We start from the raw sequence: 27305 nt of genomic DNA on the forward strand, positions 1-27305 counted from the left end.
AGCGACATGAAAATAGAATTTAAACAAGTGAAAAAGTGTGATGTGGAAGTTTGGGGCTTTTACAGTACATACACAGAAACCCCCTGTTCGCATAGATATACAGGTTTCATGGGGGGAGTGTGTATGTGTGTGTATGTGTGTGTGGGGACGGGGGGGGGGTACATTCATTGTAAAACACTTTCAGTGTTTTCTTATTAAGTTGAAAAACATCTTTTGGTTTTTGTCCCAGTATGGAAACAACTTTAATCAATTAAAGCCAAACAATATTCCAGTGCTCAGTGTGGAGAGAATGACACATCACAGCCCTCTGAGTCAACAGTGGTCTATCTCCAGCGCTAACAACAAGCAAAGGTTATTACTGCTAGCACGGAAACTAGGACCCACCCACATTCAGCCCTGACTCTCTGCCTGGCTCTTCCTGATCTGACGCCCGCATCTGCCAAGTAAGTAACTCTAATATTTAGTTTCTTCCATTGCAGTACCTTTAAAATAAATCTTTCTTTACGTTGCAAGTAAACTACAGCGAGGAACTTGCAGAAATTTAGCGGCTCATTTTAGCTGTTGGCTTATTTTTGTTCCGTTTAGCTTCGCCTGATCAAACAAACAGCCGTTTAATGGTGACGTTACCAGATAGAAACTAGCAATTAACTTTCTGCTTTACGGAAGTGACAGCGGCACGCTGGCGCTTGTAAAATGTATGTAAGGAATTAAAATGTATGTTTATCAGTGCTCAGGCCGAATGCTACATGCTAAAGCAGTAACTCAGTTTGAAAGTATTGTGTAACGTTAACGGACTGCTGGGTTGTTTCTGCTCTTCTGCGTCAGAGCAAATCACTTTATGCTTCTTACCATCACAAACGGGTCAAGGTTTTTATTATTATGCGTTTATTATTGAACAGTAAAAGCATAGCTGGTTAGTTGAGAAAATGCAGGCCTGTGATGCTCTCACGCAGACTTGAGATAGTGTGAGGACTTTGGTTTTACTGCTTTTTGACGTTAAAAAAAAACCTTTCAACTTTCAAAATCAGTTTAGCTGTTACAGTGCGAAACGTGAACTACACATACAGTGATACAGCAGTTAGTTGTGTTTAATTACTGTAGTAATTTATGCGATTTCCCCCTGCTTATGTATGTTTTCTGTTACTTCAGTGTCTACTGGTGGTATTTACTACGAGTGCCCCATTGTTTCAAAATACTAAGAAAATAAAACCTGAAAAGCAAGAGGGAGTGTCAGCAACCAAATGTTTTCCAAGAACTCATTTGTAACACACCCTTGGTCTTTCTGTTCAAACTACAATCAGTAATTTCGACAAATAGTATTTTACGTTCAGTTCGCTTTCGTTAACTTTTTAAGTTGTGTTTACGCAATTCTTTTGCAAAATACACATGCGTGCCTTTTTAAGGAAGAGCTGTCTTCTACCGAAACAAAATTTTTTTCAAACATGTAAACTTTGAGCAAAAAATCATTTACGAAAAAACAGAATAAAAAACACGAGCAGAAATAAAGTAAATACACTACTGTATTGTTTGTTTGTTTAGTTTACATATCCGGAAGGGGTGGGAAGAAGTGCACGCTTATTTAAAATCACCTTTCTCCAGAAGTTAGCTATTATTATTTTTCCAGCTTCCTTATTAATATAAACATCAGTGACAAACATAAATACATTCCTAATTACACAGAATTGATTGACTATGTGAAACACAAAATGTTGCAACTCCATCATTTTATAAGCTACACATTAAAGACCTCCAATACTTTCAATTTTGATTGCAAAATATGAACAACATGAATAACAAATTAATAAATAGGTACATTCATTGAAATTCAAACATCTTCATCTTTCTTATACTTCATGAAAATCATATCTTTGGACGTCTTTTTGAGCTGTCTGCGCAATGCTTCAACTTCACACTCAGACTGTTTGATAGTTTCACTTCACAAACACAAACCCAGAATCTTTTCCTGCTAGTATGCACAGTGACAGGTTTGAAGTTACAGAAAGCTTGCTTTGCATATTTCCTAGCAGTTAATTATCTTTTGCTCTGAACAAAATTTGTTCTGTTTCGAATTTCTTTGACACGCAGACTATAAGATTCAGGTATCAAACCACCCACCTTTCACTTAGCAGATGACCCTTTCCTTGTTTTCTAATCTGCTTTTTCCAAATAACATTATTACTTATTAAGATTTGGCAACTCTTGCTTGTTTGCATTATTGAGGGTTTATATTATAGTGTTTTCTGAGAATGGGGAAGGAAAAGTTGCTGAGTTTTGTAAACAGTGAACACATTCAAATGTCATTATCACATGACAGGAATACTGGTCAGTGAAAGTGGTGAGAGACATTTAAAGAATTTCCTATTGTCTTGGGGAAAATGTTTGTTTTGTTTCTGCTCTATATGAGATTTAACGAGCCCATTCAGTAAGCATTCTTTAGACAAAAACACAAATTCCTGAAAAAGTTTTACATAAAAAACAAATATGTACACAGTGATAGTCTCTAGCTTTATTTCACCTACAGGTTCTGAAGATGAGCTACCCAGGATACCCTCCTCAGTCTGGAGGATACCCACCACAGGCGGGAGGTTACCCGCCTCAACCAGGGGCATATCCTCCCCAAGCAGGTGGCTACCCACCAGCAGCAGGTGGCTACCCTCCTGCAGCAGGTGGCTACCCACCAGCAGCAGGTGGTTACCCGCCTGCAGGAGGAGGCTTCCCCCCACAGGCAGGCGGATACCCACCCCAAGCAGGCGGTTATCCACCAGCAGCAGGGGTTATCCACCACAGGGGGGTGGTTACCCTGCTCCAGCTGGAGGCTTCCCTCCCCAAGCTGGTGGATACCCTGCACAGCCTGGAGCAGGAGGCTATCCATCCATGCCTGCAGCAGGTGAGGCCCCAAGAAGAAAGCATGACAGATTACATTTGTGAGGTACTAAGAGAGATTCATTGTTTAAGCCAATATTTTCTTTGCAGGTGGAGGCTGGGGTGCAGCACCAGGTGGCTATGGAGCGGTATGTAAATTCTTATCTCGCTCTTCACCTCTTACGTGTCAACTCGGTAATACCATATGGACTGGCTCAGGCTAAATCTCATTTGCTTGAGTTTCCTTATCTTTACCATTCCTACCTTATTTGTTTAATATGCATTTGTCACCGTGTACTTAGCTGTCCTTCATTTGCAGCCAGGAGGAGCTCCGCAGGGCTATCCAGGAGGCCCTTCCCCAGGTCAACCCATGCCAAGTTACCCAGGAGCACCTGCCACCAACCCTTCAATGCCTGGATATGGAAGTGGGGGTCCCTCCAACCCTCAGGCCCCTGCCATACCTGTAAGATGTGCCACGTGTATGCTGTGGTATTTAACAAAAATAGAATTACTGCAGCATCCCCAGAAAACAAACTTGTTACTGTGTTGAATTTGATCATGTCAGATATATGTATAATTTATTTATATATGTTTTTTATTATTTCTTATGCCTTTTAGACAGGGTACAGGGGTTCTATTAAAGACTTTCCAGGGGCTGATCCACTGAAGGATGTTGAAGTTCTTCGAAAGGCAATGAAGGGTTTTGGTCAGTAAAACGTGCATTTGAGTATGCTAAACCCATCAGATATAATATTGTTTTACATCCATTAGCAGTTCATTTGCTCTTTCTCCTTTTACACATCATAAATTGATTCTAACAGAATAAAATCTCGACAGGCACCGATGAAAATGCCATTATTGAACTTCTGGGAAATCGTTCAAACAAGCAGAGGGTTCCACTGGTAGCGGCCTATAAAACTACTTATGGGAAGGTACTTTCATAAATAATAATGCTTTTCGTGACAGTTTTATCTTAGCTGACTTTGCACTCAGATGTTTCTGTTTTTCTGCTCAGGATTTAACCAAGGATCTGAAGTCTGAGCTAACTGGAAACTTTGAAAATCTGGTTCTTGCCATGCTGAAGACTCCTGCATACTTTGATGCATCTGAACTCAGAGAAGCCATAAAGGTTGGAAGCTCATGGGGTTGTCTCAGTAAATGGTTTCAGTTTTGGTTTTCCTGCCCAAACCACAATATATCGCTCATCGTGCATTAGGAAAATAAGTGAATGTGAAATGGCTGGCTACAAATTAATGTTGATCGCATTCTCTAAAGCTTTTCTGTAATTGTTTTAGGGTGCGGGAACTGATGAGGCTTGTCTCATTGAGATTTTGTCATCACGCTCCAATTCAGAGATTCAGGAAATTACCAGAATCTACAAAGCTGGTGAGTTTTGATGTTGGCTTTTCTACTTTTTATTCAAATTCTTGTTGGAAGACATTATTAAGACCTGTTTTTTTTTTATTTTTTTAATATATTAATATAAGGGTATATTTTGCTTTAAGCTGAACAGGTTTATTTGATCAACAGGTGGATAATGAATTCTGAAAAAGTCAGTGTCTGAAATGTCTTATGCAAATATTATGGAAATGAATATATTTTCCTAAAAAGCCCCTCCTTCCTTTCAGAGTACGGGAAGAGCCTGGAGGATTCTATTAGCAGCGACACGTCTGGACACTTTCGCAGACTCCTGGTGTCTCTCTGTCAGGTAGCATCAGCACATTTTGCTGGACTTACAAAGAGCTTTCTCATAAAGTGAAGTACTGACTTTACTTCTGCACTGTGCCACATAATGTTTTTCTACTCTCAATACCACTTCCTTCTATTCTCTCTAGGGAAATCGTGATGAAAGGCCAAATGTTGACATCTCTTTGGCCAAACAGGATGCTCAGGTACTGGCTTAAAGATGGCTTCATGTCCTCAACGCTCTCTGAAAGCAAATGCAAGCCATAATTATCCTTCTCCTTCTTTCCTCAGAAACTGTACGCTGCAGGAGAAAATAAGGTGGGAACTGATGAGTCTCAGTTTAATGCCATCCTGTGTGCTCGCAGCAAGCCTCACCTTAGGGCAGGTGTGTAGCTCAGGAAGTTTACTACTTTGTTTTCAGTGTCATAACTAGAATCACTTTAGCACATATGCTTTTAAACCTTTAAAGAGTGACATTGTAACTGTCATGCTTGTGTATCTTGTCTTTGAATAGTCTTTCAGGAGTACCAGCATATGTGCGGGAAGGACATTGAGAAGAGCATCTGCAGGGAAATGTCTGGCAATCTTGAGTCTGGAATGGTGGCTGTGGGTACGTTCTTTGGATCTCTTTTTTCCAAGCCCGGACCAAACTGAAGCAACTTTCCAAAGACATGCAAAAGCTTTAAGTATATATTAAAGCCACTGGTTGGGGTTGTTTTGCAAGATTTTCCTGGAAATGCTATGCAGGTGCAATACAGGCAGCTGTTTGACCTAAATACATGATTGAAAGCAAATGGTAGCAAGACAGACTGAAGACTACACATTTGTTTTTATGAGGGATTTTAAAATTCGAAACTGATTTTCTAGCTGTATATTAAAGGTAGATGAGGTAAAGACTTAAACTGAGGAAGAGGATACGACACCCTCATTCACTGGTGACTTTCATCATAAGTGTTGAAAGTGTTGATTGGCACCATAAGCTAACCAAGCAAGCTCACAAGTGAAGTAAAGCGTAGTTTGTACTTTTGTGTTAAATGTACGTAGCATCTACAACATGCACTTTCATTTCTAGGTAGGCATACGTCAGGGATCTACACCAGGTTAGACTTGACAGACCTGACACATTGCAACATTTAAACAGTGCTCGGTTGGTACTGTGGAGCCCAAAGTCTGCCAAGAAAACGTCCTCCAAAGTCTTACACCACGATCACCAGCCTGAACCATTTATACAACGCCCGATTGGTCCGTGTTATGTTATTTACACAGAAAATCATTAAGTACATTTTGGGAATATGCAATATTCTGAATGTAGAAATTAGCTTGTGACAATAGTTCCTGCATTCATTAAAAATAACTGAGCTAGCAAAACCACAAATTGGGTCAGTTACACAACCTTATTGGCAGACACAATATAAACTAAATATGTACAGAAGTGTCTCATGTTCCATCCATTCAATTTTCATGGTCTTTTCTTTTTAAGCGTGCTATGTCTTCTTGGTTTATGTGTACAATTACAGCGACTAACAGCATTCTCTGCTCCTTTATTTATCTTTCATTTGACTTTTTTCAGTGAAGTGCATCAAGAACACCCCCGCTTACTTTGCCGAGAGGCTCAACAAGGCCATGAAGGTACATCTGTTGTCTGTCATCCCTCTGATAATTAGTTTACTGCTCTGATTTTGCGAAGGGAGAAAAGCGAAGGCATAAACGAGGTATTACATTGTGCTCACAGGGAGCAGGGACAAAGGACACAACCCTCATCCGTATCATGGTGTCCCGCTCCGAGGTAGATATGTTGGACATCAGGCAGGAGTATCTGAAGACCTACGGAAAATCACTGTACACTGACATCTCAGTAAGTCCCACTGTTCGTGTCATTTTGACGATCAAAACTTAATCACTGTGTGCTTGTTATGTGATGCATTTTCTCTGCATTTCTCAGGGTGATACCTCTGGGGATTACAAGAAGCTGCTGTTGAAGCTGTGTGGAGGTAGTGACTAAAAAGCACTAAGACTCCAAAGGAGCGTGTCTCAAAAGGACATCATATACATCCACACTGAAACAATGTTATATGACCTTATATCCCGTGTGATGCATGCATTTAGTGCCATTTTTCTGATTATTACATCAAATCAACATATATATTTTTTATTCTCTTAAATTACATAGTTTTTGCTACTGTATTGCATTTATTCATATTTTAAAGGTGCATTAATATTATTCTTTTTACACAAAAGGTCAAGTGGTAGCCAACAAAATGTGTGTGTGCCTGAAATTAACTAAATTACTGCAATGACTATATTACACAATAATATTTAAACTGTACTTTAGTTTGTAGGAAACCTATTTTGGGGTAACAGTAGAACTTCACAAAGTAAAAAGAAAGTAAGATCTGAAAAAGCGCTAGTGTGCCATGTGACTAATTTATGCAATCCATATAGAAAGAAATATTTAGTACAGTGCTTTGTGAATGTATTGCCAAGCATCTCAGCTGTGTGTACCTACTTACAAAGGTATATGTTATTATATGCATATGATCATATCCCAATCAATCAGTTATTTTCTGAATGTAAGAAATAATAATTGCATCTCTTCTGTAATGGGTGTTTGTTTTAGTTAACTGAAATTTAACTATTGCTTCCAAGTCTATGCAAATTAGCTTATCGCCAATCAACATTTATTTGCCTTTCCCTCAGTGCTGAAACGCCAAAGCCTAAGGACAGATCATATTGTGCCGTTCGAGTAAGCCTGTGGGCCTACGTGATTACTTAACATTCGATAATCTTAGTTATCCACACAGGAAGTTATCCACACTCTGTTTCTCAATATTTTGTTTATGTAGTCTTTCCACAGTGTCCTTTGCTGATTTGTGTGCTTTACTGCCAGTAGAGGGCTCTTGGTTCATACAAACTATCTCACCTCTGTAGAATTGATCTGCCTGAACTGACTTTTGCTTTCAACTGAGTATTTCCTGCACTAACTACTTCGCTTTGTAACATAATAATTGTCAAATTCAGTGGATGCCTTAAGAAAAACAAAAGGTAAAACGACCACTTTTCACTTCAATAAAAAAAATTTGGCACATTTTCTTTGTGAAATGGGATTGTGTGTTTTGCATGAAAAATGACTGCGTGTGGATTTTGTGCTGTAAGCCGATGCACAATAAGCGATTTGCATGTCAAAACCAGTCTCATTTGCACTACCTAGGTCTGTATTACAGCGAGTGGGTAAGCCCCCTCCACCTCTGAGCATCATGAGCGGCAGCCTCTTGTCAAAAGGTGTGAATAATGTGGCTTACATAAGTTCTGTTTGTGCACGTGTTTGCTGTATAATCTGAGAAGGGGAGAGAAAAACATTCAGGTGTGCTTTGAAGCTCGAGTGATATGGAGCGGAGCTTCATAGAGCTTTTCTCAAGGCTATAAATAGTATCCATATTGGAGACACGGGTGTCCTAAAGTCGTCTTTCTGTTGTGTTCAGTGGCCTTGAAGTGCGGCCTCAGAGGGGATGTGTTCGTGAGACAAATGGCTTCTTTCCGAACCTCGCTTCTTGTACACTTTCTAACTTTTCATATACACCCAAAATGAAAACGGTCCACCAACCTGAGGACAAAGAATGATAAATATTTAATGTTTGCATTTGTGTATTTTCTCTCTAGCTAAGACTTTGCACTGATATCTCGTGAAAGATATAGGTCAAAGTGAAATCACACGGGGGAGAGAGGAGGGCTCCCATTTGGCTCGCTTTTACTTTAAGAGGAAAAACAGAACACTTCCGTGATCCTGATTTCTAGACAAAGTGCTTTAATTATTAACTTGTGGATGTGATGGCATAGTGGATACAAAGACATCTGTCCACGTCACTGGGCCAAGTGGAAGGTGCTATAGCTGTGAAGAGCAGCCTGAACTAGGCCTTAGCCTGGGGCTGTTTTTCTTAAATTACTTGTAATGAAATTTGAAGATTTCTCAAAACTTGTAATATCACAAAATAAAGGTCTCAATAAAGGTTTATTTCATATGCGGTAAATCTGCACTTCATCACCAGCCTTTTAATACTTTCATATAGACAATCAGTATAAGTAAGTATTGAGCTTTTTTTTTTATTTGCAGTGGATTTTCTCCAGCCATCCAGTGAGGATTGTGCAGCTAAGTGACATTTGGTTGCCAGGGACCTAATCCTGCTTTAAACTTCATGAGTGCATATAAGCAAATTACAAACACGAGGATTAGATGAACAACACAATGAGATGTAGCAGTATCACTATCCAACATGCAGAGTGGCAGCCTGTGGGGCTTGAGGCTTTTCCTCTGATTTTTGACAGAGTGAGAAAATAAATCCTGTCCAACCGTATGCTTTTATTTGTGTGTCAGGAGGAGCAATATACCAGAAGACAGCGCACAACTCTATAAATTGGTCCCACTTAATTTTAAAAGCAAGAGTCCAGTGTTTTGAATCTGTTTGATGCTTTTAGGAATTTACATAATTCCTAAACATTGCAACTTGTTTTCTCAGTGAGCGGTAAATAGATTTCACTGCAAGGGAAAGAAATTAGTGCAGTTGTTACATAATTGTTAAAGCTGTTTCGAATTTAAGAGGGGAAATGTATAGGCACACTGTGTACCACGTTAAGCTTTAGCAAGCTCTAGCTAAGAGTGAAAATCCTCATAAAGGGAATACGCTCCAGCTCTACGTTACAGAGTACTAGCAATTATCATAAACAAACTTTAAGTAGATTTCCACACATCTCCAGTTTAGCTGTGAACACATAGATATGGACATATAATCTTACAGATTATATTGCTGTCTGATTCTAAACAATTTAGTTTTCGTAAGGTATTTATCTTTTTGTGACGTCTCCCTCCTTTGAGACCTGATGGATTATGTGGAGCAGAATAAAGCTCGCAGAGCGGGGCAGTTGTGTCAGGGGACAATCCAGATGAGAAACAGGCAACTACAATCTGGAGGTATAATCTCCTCACAAAAAAGAGAGATCAAATCATGAAATAAGAGCTGCTGGATTTCCCTTGTAATCAAATAATAGCCTATTCAAATGCCCAGAATGTATGTATGGGATTTACTGAGCATACTGGGCTTTAAGAAGAAGTCAAGCGATGCCTGATTTGTAATGTAGTAATATTTACATTTAAAACTGCTTAAGTGTTAAATGTGTTCGACTTTGCATCTATAAAATTGCTACCTAATCATTAGCTGTGTTTTGGAGAGTGATGCACTGTATTACATGGTATGACTGGATGTGATAGTATAGACATATCATAAACTGTTATAAAATGTACAACAAAGTCATAATAAGTGTCATCCACCGTATCTAATTCAATGTGTGTATTGGCATATAGTTATTTTTTATTAATTCTAATTATTAGAATTCTAATAATTATTTAATCTAATTATCATTAGAATAAATAATAATAAGAACATTTGGAGGAGAAGATCATCTGGTAATTTTGTGATTTTAGAGCAGTGCACACCCTTTCGTCAGTAGGCTTTACTGTAGAGATGACCTGTGATCAGTTTAAACAAAGACTGTTTCACCGAAAGTACATTTGTAGGCCAGAAACACTATTTCACCAGAAAAACTGAGAAGTGAAAAATGATCTTGTTCAACAGAATATACATATTTTTTATTTTATCACCCTTCATATTCTTCTTGCTGCACAAGAGAGTTAAGGAACCACCAGTCACAGAAATATCTCTGACTTTTTGTCACCTATGAAGACAAATTTCATTAGACACTGAGAACCTCATGTTATCTTTTGCAAAGGATGCTGAAAGAGTCATCAAAGCTTCCCAACTAAGGTTTTAAACAGTTTATATACTTCACTTAATACGATTACACTCTGGAAATGTTTAAGGTTGATTCTGTTATTTCTAGACTTGATATATAACACTTTATGAAGCCACTGGGTGGATGAGGAAATTGTTCACCTAAAGCTGGAAAAGAATAAATGCTTACCCAGCGCTCAGCTAATAATTTAATAGCAACACTTTGTCATATAATCACTGCTATATAGATCTCTATATAGCAGAAAATTAAGCTAAATGCCTGATATTGCAACTTTGTAGATTATAAAGGTGACTTATTAATTTAACTATGAGGTCTCCAATATCATCAATCACATTAGAAAACACTAGGGGAAGTAATTCAGGAAGTCTCCAGTACATAATGAGCTACAAGAAAGGTCAAAAGCCAACACTGAATGACCCTTGAACAGCGCTGTATTCAAAACAGACTGAAAGCACGTCATTGGTTCAAAAATACGTCTCATTCTTAGTAAACGTAGTTCTTCATTGCATCCACAAAGAAAAAATATCTAAACTAGATTTTTAACTCTTTACATTTTTAAATATTATGGATAACATGTAAAGGAGTGACCAATACAAAGGTTTGTAGCAACACAAAAGCCAGCATCTTCCATGGTATGGGTGTGCATAAGTGCACATGATTGGAGTTACTTGCAAATCTGTGCAGGTTTTGCTGCCCTACTGCCACTGTGGGCTTTTTCAGGGAAGACCTTGGTTATTCCACTACACTGTGCATGTACTACCACAGCATGATCAGCAGTTAAAGTCTACACCAGCCTGCTAGTATTCCAACAAACTAGTTATACAAAAAGTGAAGTACAACGCATTTTTTCTTTAAAATAAAGTTTTCAAACACTTTCTTTTTTTCTTTCTTAACAACACAGGAGTAAAAATACTGAATACTGAAAATTAAATCCTCCTCAGCTAAAAAATAAAAAATACTTGTGAGTGCAAACAAGCCTGTCAGTATTGTTTTAGTGTGTTTTTATTGGCATTCTTGAATACCTTCCACATAACTAACTCACACAAAAAGCGCAGAACCAGTATTACATAAGTTGTGGTAATAATTACAGCAGTAATTATAGCGGCGGGAAGCCAGGTGCGTCTAAAAAAAAGCCCCGCCCACGTTTACCTTAAATGTCCATTGCACGGAAATATGATTGGCACAGGGTTACAGCTGCACGAACGGTGAGACATGGCGGAGTTTGTAGTCTGACTGAGAGCGCTCCTAGAGAGTTTCCACACTTTTCAACATGACTAAAGAACTTGATTTGACGCCGAGGTTGTTTCCGTAGCGCAGGCAAAGCGGAGCTTAAAGAGGCAGAGGCGTCATTTTTCCGAAAAGGATAGAGAGCGGCGGTTGGGAAAATGTGTTGTCATCTTCATGCAGTCAACAGCCTTGGGCAACAAATATGGCTACTTCTTGTGTATCCTTCAATTCGGCTTGAAAACCGTCCTGACTGGGTCGAGCGGGGTAGTTTCGCAGAGTCACGGCAGTAGCCCGAAGTTAAGTTGACTACCAGAAAGATTAAAAGGCTGGGTTTGTCCCGAGCTGGTTAGGTAAACAGCGGAGGAGCGAAGCGGAGAGGGAGAGGAGATGGAGCCCAAGCATAAAGAGTTGTTGGAGAAATGTTACCAGAACTTGGTGGAGTCAATAACAGATGCGGACAGAGTTGTGGACGCGTTGGCTCACTGCGGGACCCTCAGCCAGCCAGAGCGCTACGAGCTGGAGCACAACTGCACCTCCAACTCGGAAAAAGTGGACCTTCTGCTGAAGCTACTAATGAGTAAAGACGGGGACCATTTCGCAGAGTTTTGCACTGCTCTGGAGACGACGCACCCTCACCTGCAATCTTTATTGCTGGATGGCATTGGACCAGTGGATCATACGAGTGGTGAGAAACAATTAAAGTGTTAACGACCTCCTAATTAAATTGTTATAAGAGTATAGTGTTTATGAAGAAGGGGGGACGTGTCAGAAGTTAGTGCTTTATCTAAAATACAGTGAAACTGTATGTTCGGAGGGCCATTGGCTTTGATTTTAGTTATGATCCAACCTGTTTTCGATCCTCTCCTGAGCATGATCTAACAAACATTATGGCTATTGACCATATGACAACTTGATGAAGGGCATGACTTTTCCTTTGGGCAGAGAGAGCTGCAGTGCACAATCATGTGACCTGATGCCTATTTACACTCTCACTACTGTGCTTGTTTCATTTAGCATGTCACCAAAAGTACAGCCTGCTAGCTTTTTTGTGAAAGCATTTAATGGACCTAAAAAGACTCAATCAACGTAGGGAGGGACTGACTGTGTGTGGGAATCAATAACCCACTGTCCAAGTCAAACGAATGAGAGATGAATCAAATGCGTTTTAGTGCGCACTCTGCAATGACTCACTCGAGGGGAATATAAACTGGAGAATAAAGGACATCAGTTTGATTTGTCTTTGGTGTGAAACTAACTACAACTAAGATCTATGTCAGCACCAGTAAGTAAATTACCTTTTCAAATAACTAATTGTACTGTCGGTACAATGTTGCAACTTAAAGGGGAGCAACAAACTATTACTGTAATACTCCACAGCAGATGTACAGAAAATTACAGTTTCTCTATGGATTTGTCAGTATAGTATAGTGTTACTACTAACACGATACTGTATAGTGTAACGGTATAGTGCTTGTGGAACTGAAATTATTTCAGAAGTATGACCCCTGGCAAGGAGTTTCTGATTGATTCAGTTCGTCTGGTTTAGTGGCAGGTTTATTTAAACGTTATGGATGGATTGAGACTTTTAAGTGATTAATTTTTGGATTTGATACACGTATAAGACCAGACCAGAATGATTATTTACCACTGCAAGGTACTGCAACACTGGGATTTTGGGATGCACTGTCTTGATATTCTTAAACATCTCAACCTAAGCCTCAGATGCAGTTATTCTTCTGAATTAGCTGGATGATAGAGTAAATTTTAACCCTTACCAGAAACACAGGGTCTCAAAACTCTTTTACTTATCAGTGATCAGATACACGTTTTAGAGAATATTCACACTGCCTGCTCGGGATCCATTAATTTATCAACCGCTGGCTTGTCTTAAGAGTTGAACTAAAACTGTGTCTTACACAACATTTAATGTTCTAAGATATTGCGGGTTCCACCTTTGACCCTTATTATTTAACCCTTAAGTTTATCTAATGGTTACTAAATATATCTTGAAATAAGGATAAGCCTCTGAGATAATATGGTCATATAATGGCACAAATCACAGATTAGTTTATAATAACTTTGTAATAGTTCTGTTTTCTATGTGGATAATCACCCTTTTTCCAACTAAGGGATAACTACATGCATGTGATTTTATTCACAGATAAATCCACAAACTATAGATATACTCTCTTTTTTGTGTTTATCATAAATCTCTTATTGCATTCTTTGTATGCTGAAACAGTAATGATGATTCTCAGGACTTTACCTGACATCTTATGCAATGGTATAATGCATGCACTTTGACATATGGCCCTTACTCAGCACTTCTGTTGCACTTTGGCATTTGAAAAACAAGCAAACAAACAAACAAAAAAAGGAAAATCCATCCAGTTGCTTTCTTGTTTGCTATCGTGTCATACACAGTTAGCTACCAGGTGTTAATTATGCATTATTTTGGCATAATTCATAAGAGAACCCAAGCTGGAGACTTCTGTTCAGTTTTCTGAGCATTTTCATTTTTGCGCTGCATTTCACAATTGTGCACTGGGTCTAGAACTGAGTACCGATAAGCTCTGTGGTTCCAAAGAGCTTTGTACATGAGCATGTTCTGGGCTAGTCATAGTAGTGTGCAAATCCCTGTTGGTAGTCACACGGGACACAAATGGGCTGAGCTGTCTTCTGCTACTGGGCAGACAGGTTCCTCCACTGCGTGGCCAAAAGACGGGCCTTTCCAGAGAAAAGCAACCTATGTTTTTACATAATATGCACCATCAGCAGCCAGACGCAGTAATTCACAAGTCACCTAAAAGAATATGAGAGCCAGATGACCCTTTGATGTAATATTAATGAGTCACAGCTTTGTTGGTAAACCCTGCCTGCTCAAATGCTAAAAACATGAATGCTAAATATATCCTTTCACTGACCTACAAAAAGTTCCACATGATGTAAATATGATGCCTATAGTACTGAGCAGGGTGTGTATTGCCGAGGGCTTATTTGTTTTTTGTTTTTTTTATTTGTTTGTTTTTTTTAAATAAAGATACTTTGTAGTTTCATATAACTATAGCTCTAAGGCTTGTCAGCGGAGACCTTTCTGTTTAGATTGTTCTCATCGTTTCTTAAGGAAGAATAACACAATGGCTGCACATTATAAGGGTGTGTATCATGGGAAGTTTTGCTTTGTCACTGCAAAACAAGAGCAGGTGTTTTGCAGTTAGAGATTAACGATTGTTAGGTAGCTCGATTTCTTGGTTTCGTTCTAGATTTTATTAGGCGGAAAGAAGAGAATCTAGTTGTCTCCAGTGGTTTTGAACTGTTGACACAGAGGGTAGTTATTGCAGAATCGGTGACTCATTAACTTTATACCACAGTACATATCAGAGTGTACTTATTTATACAAGTAGACTGTGGAAGAAAACCGATGTCTGTGTTCGACATGCTTTTCAGTCTTCTAACATCTCATGTAGCAGACTTCTACTTTAATTAGAATAGCTTCTACACTGGGACATATATCATCGTTGCAGTTCCATCATAAATGCATATTGTGGTATTTCAAATAATTTCTTTCCAAGTCTTTTACATGTATCTCCAGAGATGGGGTTAAGTGGGATCAAGTAAAATTTCTGCTGTTGCTTTGCTACTGACAGAATTTTTTTTTAAAGTTGAATGCTAATTTATTTGTCCAGTTAAAAGTTTGTTTACAAAGTATTAAATCAACTGAAATGCTGTTTGGACAGAGTGATAATGATCTGTGTTCATGCATGCAGAGGAGCTCTGAGTTTTCATGGTGAAAGTTTAATGTCTGAGTTTATGTTAGAATAGAGTGTGAACAATTTAGTTATGAGAAACTCCACTGATATGAAGGGAATTTAGATAAAAAGTCTAATTTTTACTTCATTAATATATTGTGTATTGTTTGAGGATGTGTTGTTGGCTTTAGTAAGATGATGACCATTACACAAGTTTTTTTTTCTCTTTTGTTTACTGGTAACATTTTAAAATCAGGTCAAATACTTGGTGGGCTTACTGGGATACTGAACAAAGTAGAGTGACTATAACATTAAAACCTGTGCTTTTAGTGCTATATTTTAAGACTGTAGCATAGCTATGATACTGGGGTAAATAAGTAAGCCCAACTTAACCCTTCTGTTGACAAACAAGGGCCTGAATTATGTCACTCATTAAAAGCTGTATTTTATGGTTTTTCTAAAATTCAGTGTTGATGGACAACACTCTGATCTATTGCTTAGAAGGTAATCTCCCCCCTTTGGTCAATTAATTACTCATTACATACAATGATATTTAAGTTAGAGCTTTAAGATGCAAGTAGAAAAATGCATCACTTTTTAATGGAAAGGGTAGCATTCAGAATATCTTTCATTTATTGTCAGTGGCACATAGTACCAGATGTGATTTAAGATCAGCACTTTACATTGGAGCGCCTGTTCTCACGTTTAAAAGAAATGTTCAAGTTGAGAGTAAACTCCTACTAAAGACAGTCTTCCCACTTTCCATTTGTTCTTGAGAAGTGGTCTTCTTATACCATAAAATTGTGTACAGATGATCAAGTGGCTGTGACTGTAACTAAGAGATCAACCTAAATGAAATACTTAAGTGGTCAGGGTCAGACCACAGGTCACATGACTTCCACAGAGCAGAAAAGTAAGTGAGTTATGACATTGTGCACCTTGCCTATTGAGGCACTCTCTGCTAAGAGTCATGGGAAACTTAAGCTAGAGTGAGAACAAAGAGAGCTCAAAGAGAGATCGGTCTCTCCTTTTTTCTTTCTTTCTTTTTTTTGTCCTTCACTGGGAAATAGAGGGTTGAGCCATGTTAGCTGGGCTCCTCATAGTCTCAACTCATTTAGTTAGTGGGAACACGGCCAGTCAGGGATTGATTTAGAGTAATGGGACGTGGGTAAATAGAATCGTTTGTCATGCTCCAAGTCTACACTAGACTTTACATCGGGAGTGGAAGCTGCTGATGTAACTGAACTATAAGCTGGTCACTCCACAGCAGCGCAGTAAGATCTCAGGAAAGGTGCACTGCTGGCTGTTTGATCAAGCAGTGTGCAGTCAGGCATCAATAAAATTCTAATTTTCTGAAAATCCTTCTTGTAGAGGATAAACAACCATGTTTGAAACAACTTGATTAACAAAATGTAGTCAATGGAAAAAAAACCTGATGCCAAATTCCTTGTTTTACTTTACTGTAATTTATACAGTCAGTACCCTCTGATATTTTATCAATGTGTCCTTTGTGAAGGATAGGACAATTTCTAGCTAAAGATTAATATTTATTGGCTGATTTTCATATGTTTACATTCTAATACAGATCCCTATTAGCATAGTTTTTCCCTCTTTATCCAAATATACTGTCATAAACTTGAGCATTTAACATGCTAACCGAGGCCTGTAGAGTCGGAGATGTAGCTCAGCATTGCACAGTCTAACCTTGGGTTGAATTTGCTGGAAAGTCCACTTCTGGGAAGATTGTGGTATTGTTAACATAGACCTGAATTTTCCAGACCAGCAAACTGCCCAAACCGATGTCTTTTGCAGGTGAAACGATAATTACAGTCCCTAAATTTGGGCTGTTGGCTTGACAAAACAGATTTGATGAAATCAACCTGCAATCAAACTTTAGCAAATGATGATGGACCTTTTTTTTTTGGTTTCTAGGGTTATAGACCCTGTGTAGTACTGGTTTCACATCAGTCTTTAAAATAACAAATTGGTTTATGCCAATACATTTTTTTTTTCTCCTTTTGTGCAATTTAAAACAGTTGATCTTTTTTGTCGAATCAAAATGTTTTCATTTTTAAAAGTGTACCAGTTCTTCATCTCACTGCTTTTGAACTGCTGGTAGTGAAAACATGATGTGCTGTACCAGATAAATATTGGCCACTCCCACTGATAAATGGTATCTTATCTTATTACTGAAGGCAGTCAACACTGTCAATATATTGGTACATCTTTTGTTTTTTTGTTTTCTTAGAAAATGTGACAGACCAGATAGTAACTTAATTACAACATTTCTAATTGACTTGACCATTTGTGTAAAAAAAAAAAATCTCTGTTGTTGTAGAAAGCTAATTGTTTCTTCACTGTATTTCTGAATCTGTTGTGAAAACTGCACACTCTGGTAGATCGTGACACACACAGTTTGCATCAGTTATTTCCCTTTTAAATACTTTTCTCTTTTAAATTCTACTGAAGAATTACTTTTACATTGGTGTGTGAAATAACATCATCTCCTTCATATTGTTCAGTGGTGTACATAAAGCTTCCTTTCTGTAACGTTAATTATGAATCACTGTAGGCTATAAAAGAGGGCCTTTCACAAGGGGGGACTGTGTGATGTTGTCAGAGGAGATAAAAGGAGAAGCTCTAAGGCTGCAGCCTCTTTGGGGCCCTGGCTAGTATGTATTCAAGCTCCCTGCCCAACTGGTAATTAGCTACACTCTGTCAGCCCACAGGCCCGTCATCCCAAGTTGGGGAAAGTCCCACCTTATTATTCCTCCAGCTGGCTTTTTTCAGTAAAGGCTCCCGAATGTAACCCAAGCTGCACTGCCTTGATGTACCATACAATGCTGGAGATGATCATCTGACCATAAAGCAGACACGGTGGAGTACGCTTAGACCTGACTTTAATGTTTCTGTTCATGCTGCAGGGTCCACTTACAGCGTCTTGTCCACCATGCCATCGGACTCAGAAAGCAGCAGCTCTCTCAGCAGCTTAGGTGAGTGTGGTACTCATGATGACTAACGATTTAAGGTAAAGATGGGTCCAAAAATCTTCTTTGGAAAAGGGGGAAAAAAGAAAAGAAGTTGTTCTGAGGAACCAGCCGGCTTCTAACTGTTTAGACTCTAAGCACATGCAAGTGATTACACAGATGTGACAAGGATTTAAAAATACACACACGAGAGAGAAATCTGTCTCTACTCTAGTCATTCTCTTAGGGGAGAATGACTAAAAGAGAGGATTGGTCTGTGCTATTGAAGCTGAACCAGTCTTTATCACTATGTGTATTTCTGTGGTATATTCAAAAGTGAATGAATGAGTAGATCAATGATGAAAGACAATATTTAAGTGACTTTGGCTAAAAAATGTAAGCACGATTATCTAGATTAAATAAAGTAATGGTCAATGTTTGTAATTTATTTCTTTACCCAAGTTTGCAGCTCAGATGAACATAGACTACATTTTTACTGAAATATAGCTATACACTCTAGCTGACATAAATAAAACTGCACTGAACCCTGTCACTCACATCATTTGAACTTTGCGATCGGCACAAGCCACCAGTGACATGCTGACTCACACAGGTACGCCTGCTCAAGCGTCCTCCCCTCCACCTGCCCACATGGACAGCCACCAAGTGAGTGAGAAAATGGAGACCGTTCTCTTCCAGTTGAGACAGGTGACACGTGAAAGGGATGAACTACGCAAACGTCTCGCCCTCTCTTCACCCGGAACCACCTTCGATGACTGCAGGTAGTGTTATAGTCTCATTCTACTGTCGGTTTTCCCAATACAGTTGCAGAAAAGCAGAGCGATCTTGTTTCTACCTGCACTCTTTAGATAGAGGTATTTTGCATTCTTGAGCATTTAAAAGCCCTGCCAAAAAAAGCAAGAGCTATTTGATGTAAACTTGTGCTTGTTTTGTTTTAGAGTTGAGGATACAGTTGAACTTTCTCTCTTTCCTTATGCTCCCAAAAGTACAAAGTTTGCATGTTTATCTCACTTAAAGCTCTCACATTGTCCCATGTGGCATCTCAGAACTTGGTTTTTGATGCGTTACAAGTTTGTTTCCCTATTTCCTACTCTGTGAAATAGACCGAATGCAAAAGCAGGTCATGACTATGAGCGTCTGAAGCTGCAGTGTATGAAGGCAATGGCAGACCTGCAATCCCTGCAGAACCAGCATAGCACCACCCTGAAGAGGTGCGAGGAGGCTGTGAAGAAAGCAGACTTCTACCAGTAAGTGGAAAGGGGACTTTGTAAATTTTTTAACAGCCGGTGCATTTGTGCTGTATGCATTCATGCTCAGCCTGCAGCATTTTTAGCCAGTATTCTGTTCTTCCTCACATATTCACAGCAGATTGCGTAGAACAGATTTTATTTTTGCAAGAGTGATAGGGATGAAGCCTTTATATCAGTTCAAAATCTCAGTTAAGCTATAAAAATCCTAGCAGGTCTTCTTCAATTTGATTTAATCTTTGGGATTGTTTGAGGGGGAAAAACTATTTGTATTATTTCATAGCAGGGCAAATCATACATTTCTGGCCAAAGGTTGAGGGAAGAGACTAAAATATGCTCTATAAGTATTACCCTTTTGTAAAGAGTTTACCATAAGCATGCTCTGTAATCAGTATGTGAATCCTGTGTATGCGGCACAGCATCTGTGCCGTGAGCATAATGCTGCGAATGGAGCATTTGGTGTCTGGTGAAATAAGCTGTACCGAGTTGACATGAAGGGAAGGCTAGTCCATTTGTATGATTTTTAATGATGCCATACAGCCTCTGAAGTGTAGGGAACCAACATCTGGCCCCCAATGCAAACAGACAGATGAAGGATTATGTCCGTGTTTAAGCCTGTACTTTTGGGCCCTGTTTGCACATCAGAGAGAGTCTTTATTTATCAATGTCCTCTCTGCCTCTGTACTCAACCATTCACTCTAAGCAGCATGTTTTGTCAATGGAAAATCACATGCATGTCTAGCAGTTGTATATTGTACTTATGTTAGTAAGTTGCTAAACACATAAGTCTCCAAAAGTTGAATCTGTTCATCTGGACGTAGCGTTTTGTGGGAGAAACGTTTCGTCACTCATCCAAGTGACTTCTTCAGTCTCATCTGACTGCAGGTTTCCCCAAACCTTATAAAGAGTACATTTGCATAATGACTGAAACCAGCCCACTGAAGGAACAATGGGCTGTGAGGTCAGTTCCTTAATCATAATTATGCAAATTCCCATGACCATTGATCAACAATCACTGACCAAAACCCACTGATCAAAGAACACTGATCAATGACCCGATCCTTGGGGTGGACCAGTTTGTGGCGCAGTGTCTTTTGGGGTTTAAAAGCCACAGAGACCCGGTGTTTAGAAAAAAAAACACATAAGCATTAACTCTTAGGACTAATTAAAATTCTTCATAATTACTATTAGTGATTCATGTTTTAGAAAATTTCAAGTTAAAGCTTTGTTACATAAGAGGTGTGTTTTTGTTTGTTTGTTTGTTTGTTTGTTTGTTTGTTTGTTTGTTTTTGTTTTTCCTATTAATATTAATATAGTGACAGGAAGACCACAACAGGCCTGTGGCTTTAAAGGAATTAATTAATTGTTTTTAGTAACAGCACGGTGGTGTGATGGTTAGCACTGTTGGCTCTTAGCAAGAAGGTCTTGAGTTCGACTCCACCTCCTGTTTGAAGGGCATGTTCTCTCATGTTTGCATGGGTTCTCTCCGGGTACTCCGGCTTCCTCCCACAGTACAAGAACAGGATTAGGTTAATTAGTGATTCTTAATTGCCTGTAGGTAGAACACAGTAAAGCCATCTGTGAAAGTTCACACACAAAAAACAAAAACAGTTTGTGAATGTGAAATTATGTCAACACAGGGTACTTTGTGCACCTTGTGTAATTTCATTTTTATGTCGTGCTGAAATGATTAGTATGACCACAAACTGCAGCATTTAATCATTTCTAGTTGCAACAAAAGATTTGTGAAGCCTTTACAATTAAATACAATCTGACTAAACTAATATACCAGTTATAATTATATATATACTCATAGAGCAAGCTGGAAAAAGTATACAAACTGTTGTGCTGGCTAGTTCAAAACCTGCTTCGAGTTGGGTGTTCCAGTTGAGGAGATAAGACTGACGTGATTGTCCTGGAAAGATGACACCAGCAGAACAATATGTAATGAAATCCTGAAAGAAGAGGGCAAAGAACACAAGAGGAAAGTGGAAAGCACCCACACAAATCTCATCAACATGATGTATCAATGGAAGAAGACAAAAAGGAGAATAATTTTTAAAAAGAATCATAAAAAACAAAAGAATCTTAAGTTTGCAAAAGATGGTGCGTACTTCTGTGAGAATATCTGTAGACCAGCAGTAAGGCATGGCAGAAGAAGCGTCATAGTTAGGGACTGCTGTACTGCTTCAGGGCTAATATACATTGCAATCATTAATTTATGCAGTTTACTTTGAAACTGGACCGAGAAATTGTTCCAGGAGAATGTCAAGGCAGCAGTTTACGACCTGAAGTTTGTAAGAGTTTCGGTGATTCAGCAAAACAATGGCCTAAAGCAAATCAACAACAAGTAAATCATGTCCCAGTGGCCAAGCTAGAGTCCTGACCATAAATCGGCAGAGCTGCAGTGACATGACTGAAAGAGGGCTCTTTAGTTAAGGTGTCCCTGAAGTTTTAAGCTGAAATGCTTGTGTATGGAGACTGGTTAAAAATGTTTCTTCATCTTGTGCAGGTTTCATAACCAGCTACAGCAAACATTTCAGATGTTTTTGCTATTTAAGAAGCTGCTTTCAGCTACTAAATTCAAGTATTAACTTACTTTCTTCATCCTACACTGTGGCTAATTGGTGCCATCCAAATGACAAGACAGTGTATGTGTTTTGATAGTGTTTTGTGTATTAGACTATATCTAATGAGTAAACAAATGTTCAAATATTATCTCTCATATGATGCTTGGAAGACATTTACAGGATTCTGGGGAGTTGTACAAGTTAAGCTAAAAATTTTATATATATTCTTATATTTATGATTTATTAGCTGAACATATGTTGCCAGAGACACAGTAGATGGAGATAGCATGGTTCGATTGTACCCATTCTCCACAGTACACTGCACAGCCGTCTGGTGAGCGAGCACAACCAGCTGAAAGAGGAGCTGGAGGTGCTGAGACAGGACAACATCCAGCTGGTCAGGGAGCACAACCATGTGAAGCAGGCCTGCGAGGAGCTCAGGAGGCTGCACGATGATGATCAGAGGGAAGTGGCTGATATGAAGATGCTACACCAGCAGGTGCCTGTGTAGTTTTTCAATTCTGTCACCATTCATGCTTAAAAATGGGACACAAACAACATACAGAGACAAAAACATAAATGGGTATATACTATCTAGACACTTGCAGACACCCCTTTCCATCTCTAGCTGGCCGCTGACGTAAAATCAGTTGGATCTTGACATTTGAGATGGACATTAATTTGTTCTTGTCTCGGTGACCATTATGTCCAAAAGGACAACGATGTTCAGACAAATGGGGTCAGACAAGCTCTGTCCTCTCCATGTCTCCATCCATCAAAACATTCTTTCAGATTACAAAAATGACTTGACCTGAGTCTCTCACCATTACTCAGTCTGACATTCACCCTGACTGCAGTCACAAGACCGTATCATTAAATGTTTGCAATGCCTTATATAACCATGGAGAATGTGTATAACAGGGCTAGTTGATAGCAAGGATACATTCCCCATTGTCTCTAGAGGTCATGTCATCATTGCATAAACTACTGTTCAGCTTCAGTCAAATTAGCAGTCAAATTAGTTATAAGTGATGCCAGCCCAGAGAAGACATTTATTGTACAGTGGTTAGATTCCAGTTACATACTACATACTATAATTTTTAATGTCTAAATGTGTCCTGGTTTGTCTGGTTTTGGCACTCTGGTCATGATTTGGATTGACTTCAATAGTAATTTAAATATTACAAACAAAATATTTGTAAACATGAAGCCAGACTGAGTCCATTGCATCTCATCAGTGCTTAATTAATTAAATTAACTTAATTAACTTACTGGTAGCAAGTCAAAATATTTATTCAGCTGATTTGACAGCAAGTCTGTCTGTCAGGTCGACTGTACTTATTGTACATTTGAGCATCTTCATCTTTTAGCTGTGGTTGCTAATTGGTGAAACTGTGGTAACATTAATCACTGATTCAGCCACGGTCTCCTGCGATTGCTTCCTGTACAGTTCCCACAGCCAGAACTGGTAAATTTTAATGGTAATACATTTTTAATGGTAGCTAAGCTTATCCATTCATGTTAAAAGCATGTGGTATACCCCAGTTGCTGCTTGCATCAGAAGCAGACTGCCCCACAGTATGTTAAGAAGCTAGACAGAAGCTAGGTGCAAGTTATCATCTGGTTCACTACAGTTCAAATGATATTTCAACACAGTTTAAAGTAACAGTTTGTTTAATCTGCACTGAAACAGGTAATGAAATGATTTAGGCACTTCACTTTAGATTTATATCAAACAGCACAACATTTCAGCATCTATAGAGTTGAAAATAATTCCTGGTAACTTTTTCCAAGCGACTGCATCAGCTCTTATCTTGATATAATTTTATGTAAAGTGAGCAGTCCCATTATTGCCCTCTAATTCATTAAAGAAGCTGACTTAATCATATTTGCAGGTAATGAGAGAGGGCTCCTCTGATGTCCTTAACAAGCTCTACGACACAGCTGTGGACAAGTTGGAGGCTGTAAAGAGTGACTATGAGACTCTGAGGAAGCGCTACAATGACAAGACAGCCAGTCACAATGCAGACTTGAGTCGTTTGGACCAGGCTGAGGAAGAGAACCACCGGCTGCAGAAGCAACTTGACATGCTGCTGAAACAAAGAGATGCTGCCATCCACTATCAGCAGCAATACTCTTCTTCAATAAGAAGGTAAAGCTGGAAATATTAGGTCTACAAAACCAGCAGCACTACAAGCTTTACACAAAAACTGAGCAACTGTTAAAAAAACTAAACAGCAGTTGCAGCAAATTATACTACAAACTGAGTACTTGAGTACAGCGCCAAAGTAAGATCTGCACAGTGCTTAAAATGTGCTTAATCCAAGGCAGATGAAGCTTTGCAGATGTCCTCCCAGTTATAGTTTCCTTTTGAGATGCTTAAATTCCACATTTGATCAGTGTGTGATGTTATTGTTCATGATTTTAATGTTTTAAGCACAAGACAGAGTAGAAATGTTTACCCTTTGGAAATTAATAGAGGGATTGAATCCACTGCATTCCTTAATCCCTGCCTGATGCAGGTTTGACAACACCCACCAAGAACTATCCAAGGCCACAGCCCACAATAAGGAGCTACAGCGAGAGATGGAACGGCTGCAGTCTGAGGTGACGCGGCTCAAGACCCAGCAGCTCAAGGCGGCAAAGGACAGCGAGAAGTACAAGGAGGAGCGGGACTCTGTGATCAGTGAATATCGCTTGATCATGAGTGAGCGGGATCAGGTGATCAAAGAGGTGGACAGGCTCCAGACAGGTCTGGAGGTGGCAGAGGCGAAGCTAAAGTGCACTTCGTCAGAGAGACGGGTGGCCAGTGAGGAGCTGGAGGCTCTCCGACAGGTAAAAGCTAAAATGAGGGATCATCAGTGAGAGCTGAAAAAGGTTAACCATTTCACAGACAGGATCAGAAAACACTGGAGGAATAACTGTTGTGATAAGAGACATTTGGAATTATACATGCACTGTAAAGAAATTAATTACTTCAGATTTACAGGGCTGCTTTTAATTTAAGTAAAACTGTTAATGAAGAATGACCAGTTGCGTAATATCTGTGTCTCAGATATCTCTTGTCGTTAAGCTGCTGAAGTCATTCTTTTTGGCAACAGTCAAAGGTTTAGGGTGGCCAAAAAGTAACCACGTCATCATCACTGCTATTAAAACCCACAGTAAGGAAGAGAAATTTGGTTATGCTTTTTAACTCTTCTATTTAGAATGAACTTGAGAAGCTCTCCAAAATAAGTATATAAAAAATCCTTTTAAGAGGAGCAAAATTCTTTAGTTTTTCATCTAATAGGAAGTTTGTCTGGCAGCATATCTTTGTGCTGAGATAAGAATGTATTCCTCCCCAAGGAGGGAATTCCAGAATCACAGCGATGCAAGAAACAAGTCGGCATAAAAGGAAATGTGCAACAATGTGCAAATCATATTAAAATATTTCAAAATTCCCTCAGAGCTATAGAAATTTACTTTGTTTTTTAACCACTGTTTTTGTTGTTGTTTTGTTTTTTGTTTTTTTATGATGAAGGAGCTGGCCTCAGCACTGGTGGACAGGGACCGAGCAATCTGTGAAAAGAATGAGCTGCTGGAGAAATACTGTCACGAGGTCAAGGACAAAGCTGAGGCCCAAAAGGAGCTGAACCAGGCCTGCAAAGACATCGAAACAGTGCGTGAGGAAAGGGATGTGGCCCGGAAGGAGAGGACAGAGGCCATCATCCAGAGGGACCAGCTGTTGCAAGAGTATTACCAGGCCAGACAGGTAGCCAGACGGACAGATGATTTATCATCACAAATGGAGGGATTGGTTTATTTCTCTGACAGTAATCCCTTCATCCCATCTCACATAGTAGTAGTATTTTTTTTTTTTTTCTCCAATCAGCTGGGTGGTTTCTACATATTGATTTCTGTTGAGAAATGTGTACTCACCCATCATTCTGTTTACAGTGATTGTCAGATTAATTACAATAAAAGTCCGGGATGCCTGCATTAGGAAATTACCAATAATTACAGTGACAAGCCTCACCCTGACTTTGAAGAACACCAGAAATCTGCACTGCGTCAGAAATGGATTGTTAAGCAAAACTGTAGACTTTAATGGAATTAATTCAACAGTGTATCTAGTGCAAGCGCTCTATATACACATCAGACTGTGAGTTTTACATTTGTTTTATTATATCTGGTTTATATACCTAATCCAGTCTATGGCTGTTTTATATATCATAGATGGAAACTACATCTTAGTTTGCAGAAATATGTTTTTGGATGAATGGAGTCAGCTAAGTTGAAAGTTTTGTTTCTTTAAAAAAAAACAACAAAACTTCTTCATAGCATGTAATTAACTGCTGCTAGAGGTAAACACAGGTGATACTAATCACATTAAAGCTTCACCTCAATAGAGGACAAGCCTCATTATTGTAATTTGTAACATCTGTGTTTGTGCCATGTCAAGTCAAAATGACTGCTGTCAAACGGGTATTTACACCAATGAGCTTTCAAGGCTTAACTCGCACCAAAATGATGTAAAGCTGATAATTAAAAGCATGTGTTGAGTACAATATTACTGCAATGTTAGTGTACAGAGTGGGTGAAAGATGAAAATACTTTCTTATGACACAAATTTAGAGGAGTTTGCCACATGTTATCAAATACCATATTAGACTAAAAGCACCTTCACTTCTCTGGTGACATTTATCACCCATTAATTTGATCTACTCCTGCAGGAACAGGACTCTGCCACCATGAACATGGAACGAGCCACCAAGGAGATCGAGATGCTGAGGAAGCAGTATGAGGCCATCTCACAGGAGCTGAAGGAGGCCTTGCAGGAGGCTGAGGTTGCCAAGTGTCGACGGGACTGGGCCTTCCAGGAGAGGGACAAGATTGTAGCAGAAAGGGAGAGCATTCGGTAAGAATATTTTTTTAAAAAAAATATAGATGTAGATGCATGTCATTGCAAGGAGACTCGGGCAAAAATAGATTGTGTATTTTATGTGACACCTGATGACAATATGTGCATCACTCAGTACACTGTGTGACAACCTGAGACGAGAAAGGGACAGAGCTGTGAGTGATCTGGCAGACGCTCTGAGGAATCTGGATGACATGAGAAAGCAGAAGAACGATGCGACGCGGGAACTCAAAGAACTAAAGTGCGTTATTTCTCCCAAAAGTTGTTTTTGAGAC

The 27305-nt window shown here is 39.1% G+C and overlaps 2 protein-coding genes across 2 annotated transcripts in view; both read left to right on the top strand.

The window, feature by feature from the left end:
- Nucleotides 1-288: 288 nt before the first annotated feature.
- anxa11b (annexin A11b) lies at nucleotides 289-6681 on the top strand. The gene is given in 16 exon segments (XM_003441814.5): nucleotides 289-443; nucleotides 2522-2759; nucleotides 2762-2887; nucleotides 2974-3011; nucleotides 3182-3325; nucleotides 3481-3568; nucleotides 3700-3794; nucleotides 3878-3991; nucleotides 4158-4248; nucleotides 4491-4570; nucleotides 4698-4754; nucleotides 4840-4933; nucleotides 5063-5158; nucleotides 6119-6177; nucleotides 6281-6403; nucleotides 6491-6681. Coding segments are annotated over 15 exon segments (1494 nt in total). The 5' UTR covers nucleotides 289-443; nucleotides 2522-2530; the 3' UTR covers nucleotides 6551-6681.
- A 4836-nt stretch (nucleotides 6682-11517) lies between these two features.
- The window catches only part of LOC100702973 (disks large homolog 5), a 30932-nt gene continuing 15144 nt past the window's right edge, over nucleotides 11518-27305 (top strand). The window contains 10 exon segments of the mRNA XM_013269493.3: nucleotides 11518-12262; nucleotides 18251-18319; nucleotides 18906-19074; nucleotides 19417-19560; nucleotides 22446-22629; nucleotides 24026-24282; nucleotides 24653-24965; nucleotides 25651-25881; nucleotides 26843-27027; nucleotides 27146-27271. Coding sequence (XP_013124947.1) covers nucleotides 11965-12262; nucleotides 18251-18319; nucleotides 18906-19074; nucleotides 19417-19560; nucleotides 22446-22629; nucleotides 24026-24282; nucleotides 24653-24965; nucleotides 25651-25881; nucleotides 26843-27027; nucleotides 27146-27271 — 1976 coding nt within the window. The 5' untranslated portion in view covers nucleotides 11518-11964.

Source organism: Oreochromis niloticus, linkage group LG8 (genome assembly GCF_001858045.2).
Source record: "Oreochromis niloticus isolate F11D_XX linkage group LG8, O_niloticus_UMD_NMBU, whole genome shotgun sequence".
Taxonomy (NCBI): Eukaryota; Metazoa; Chordata; class Actinopteri; order Cichliformes; family Cichlidae; genus Oreochromis; species Oreochromis niloticus.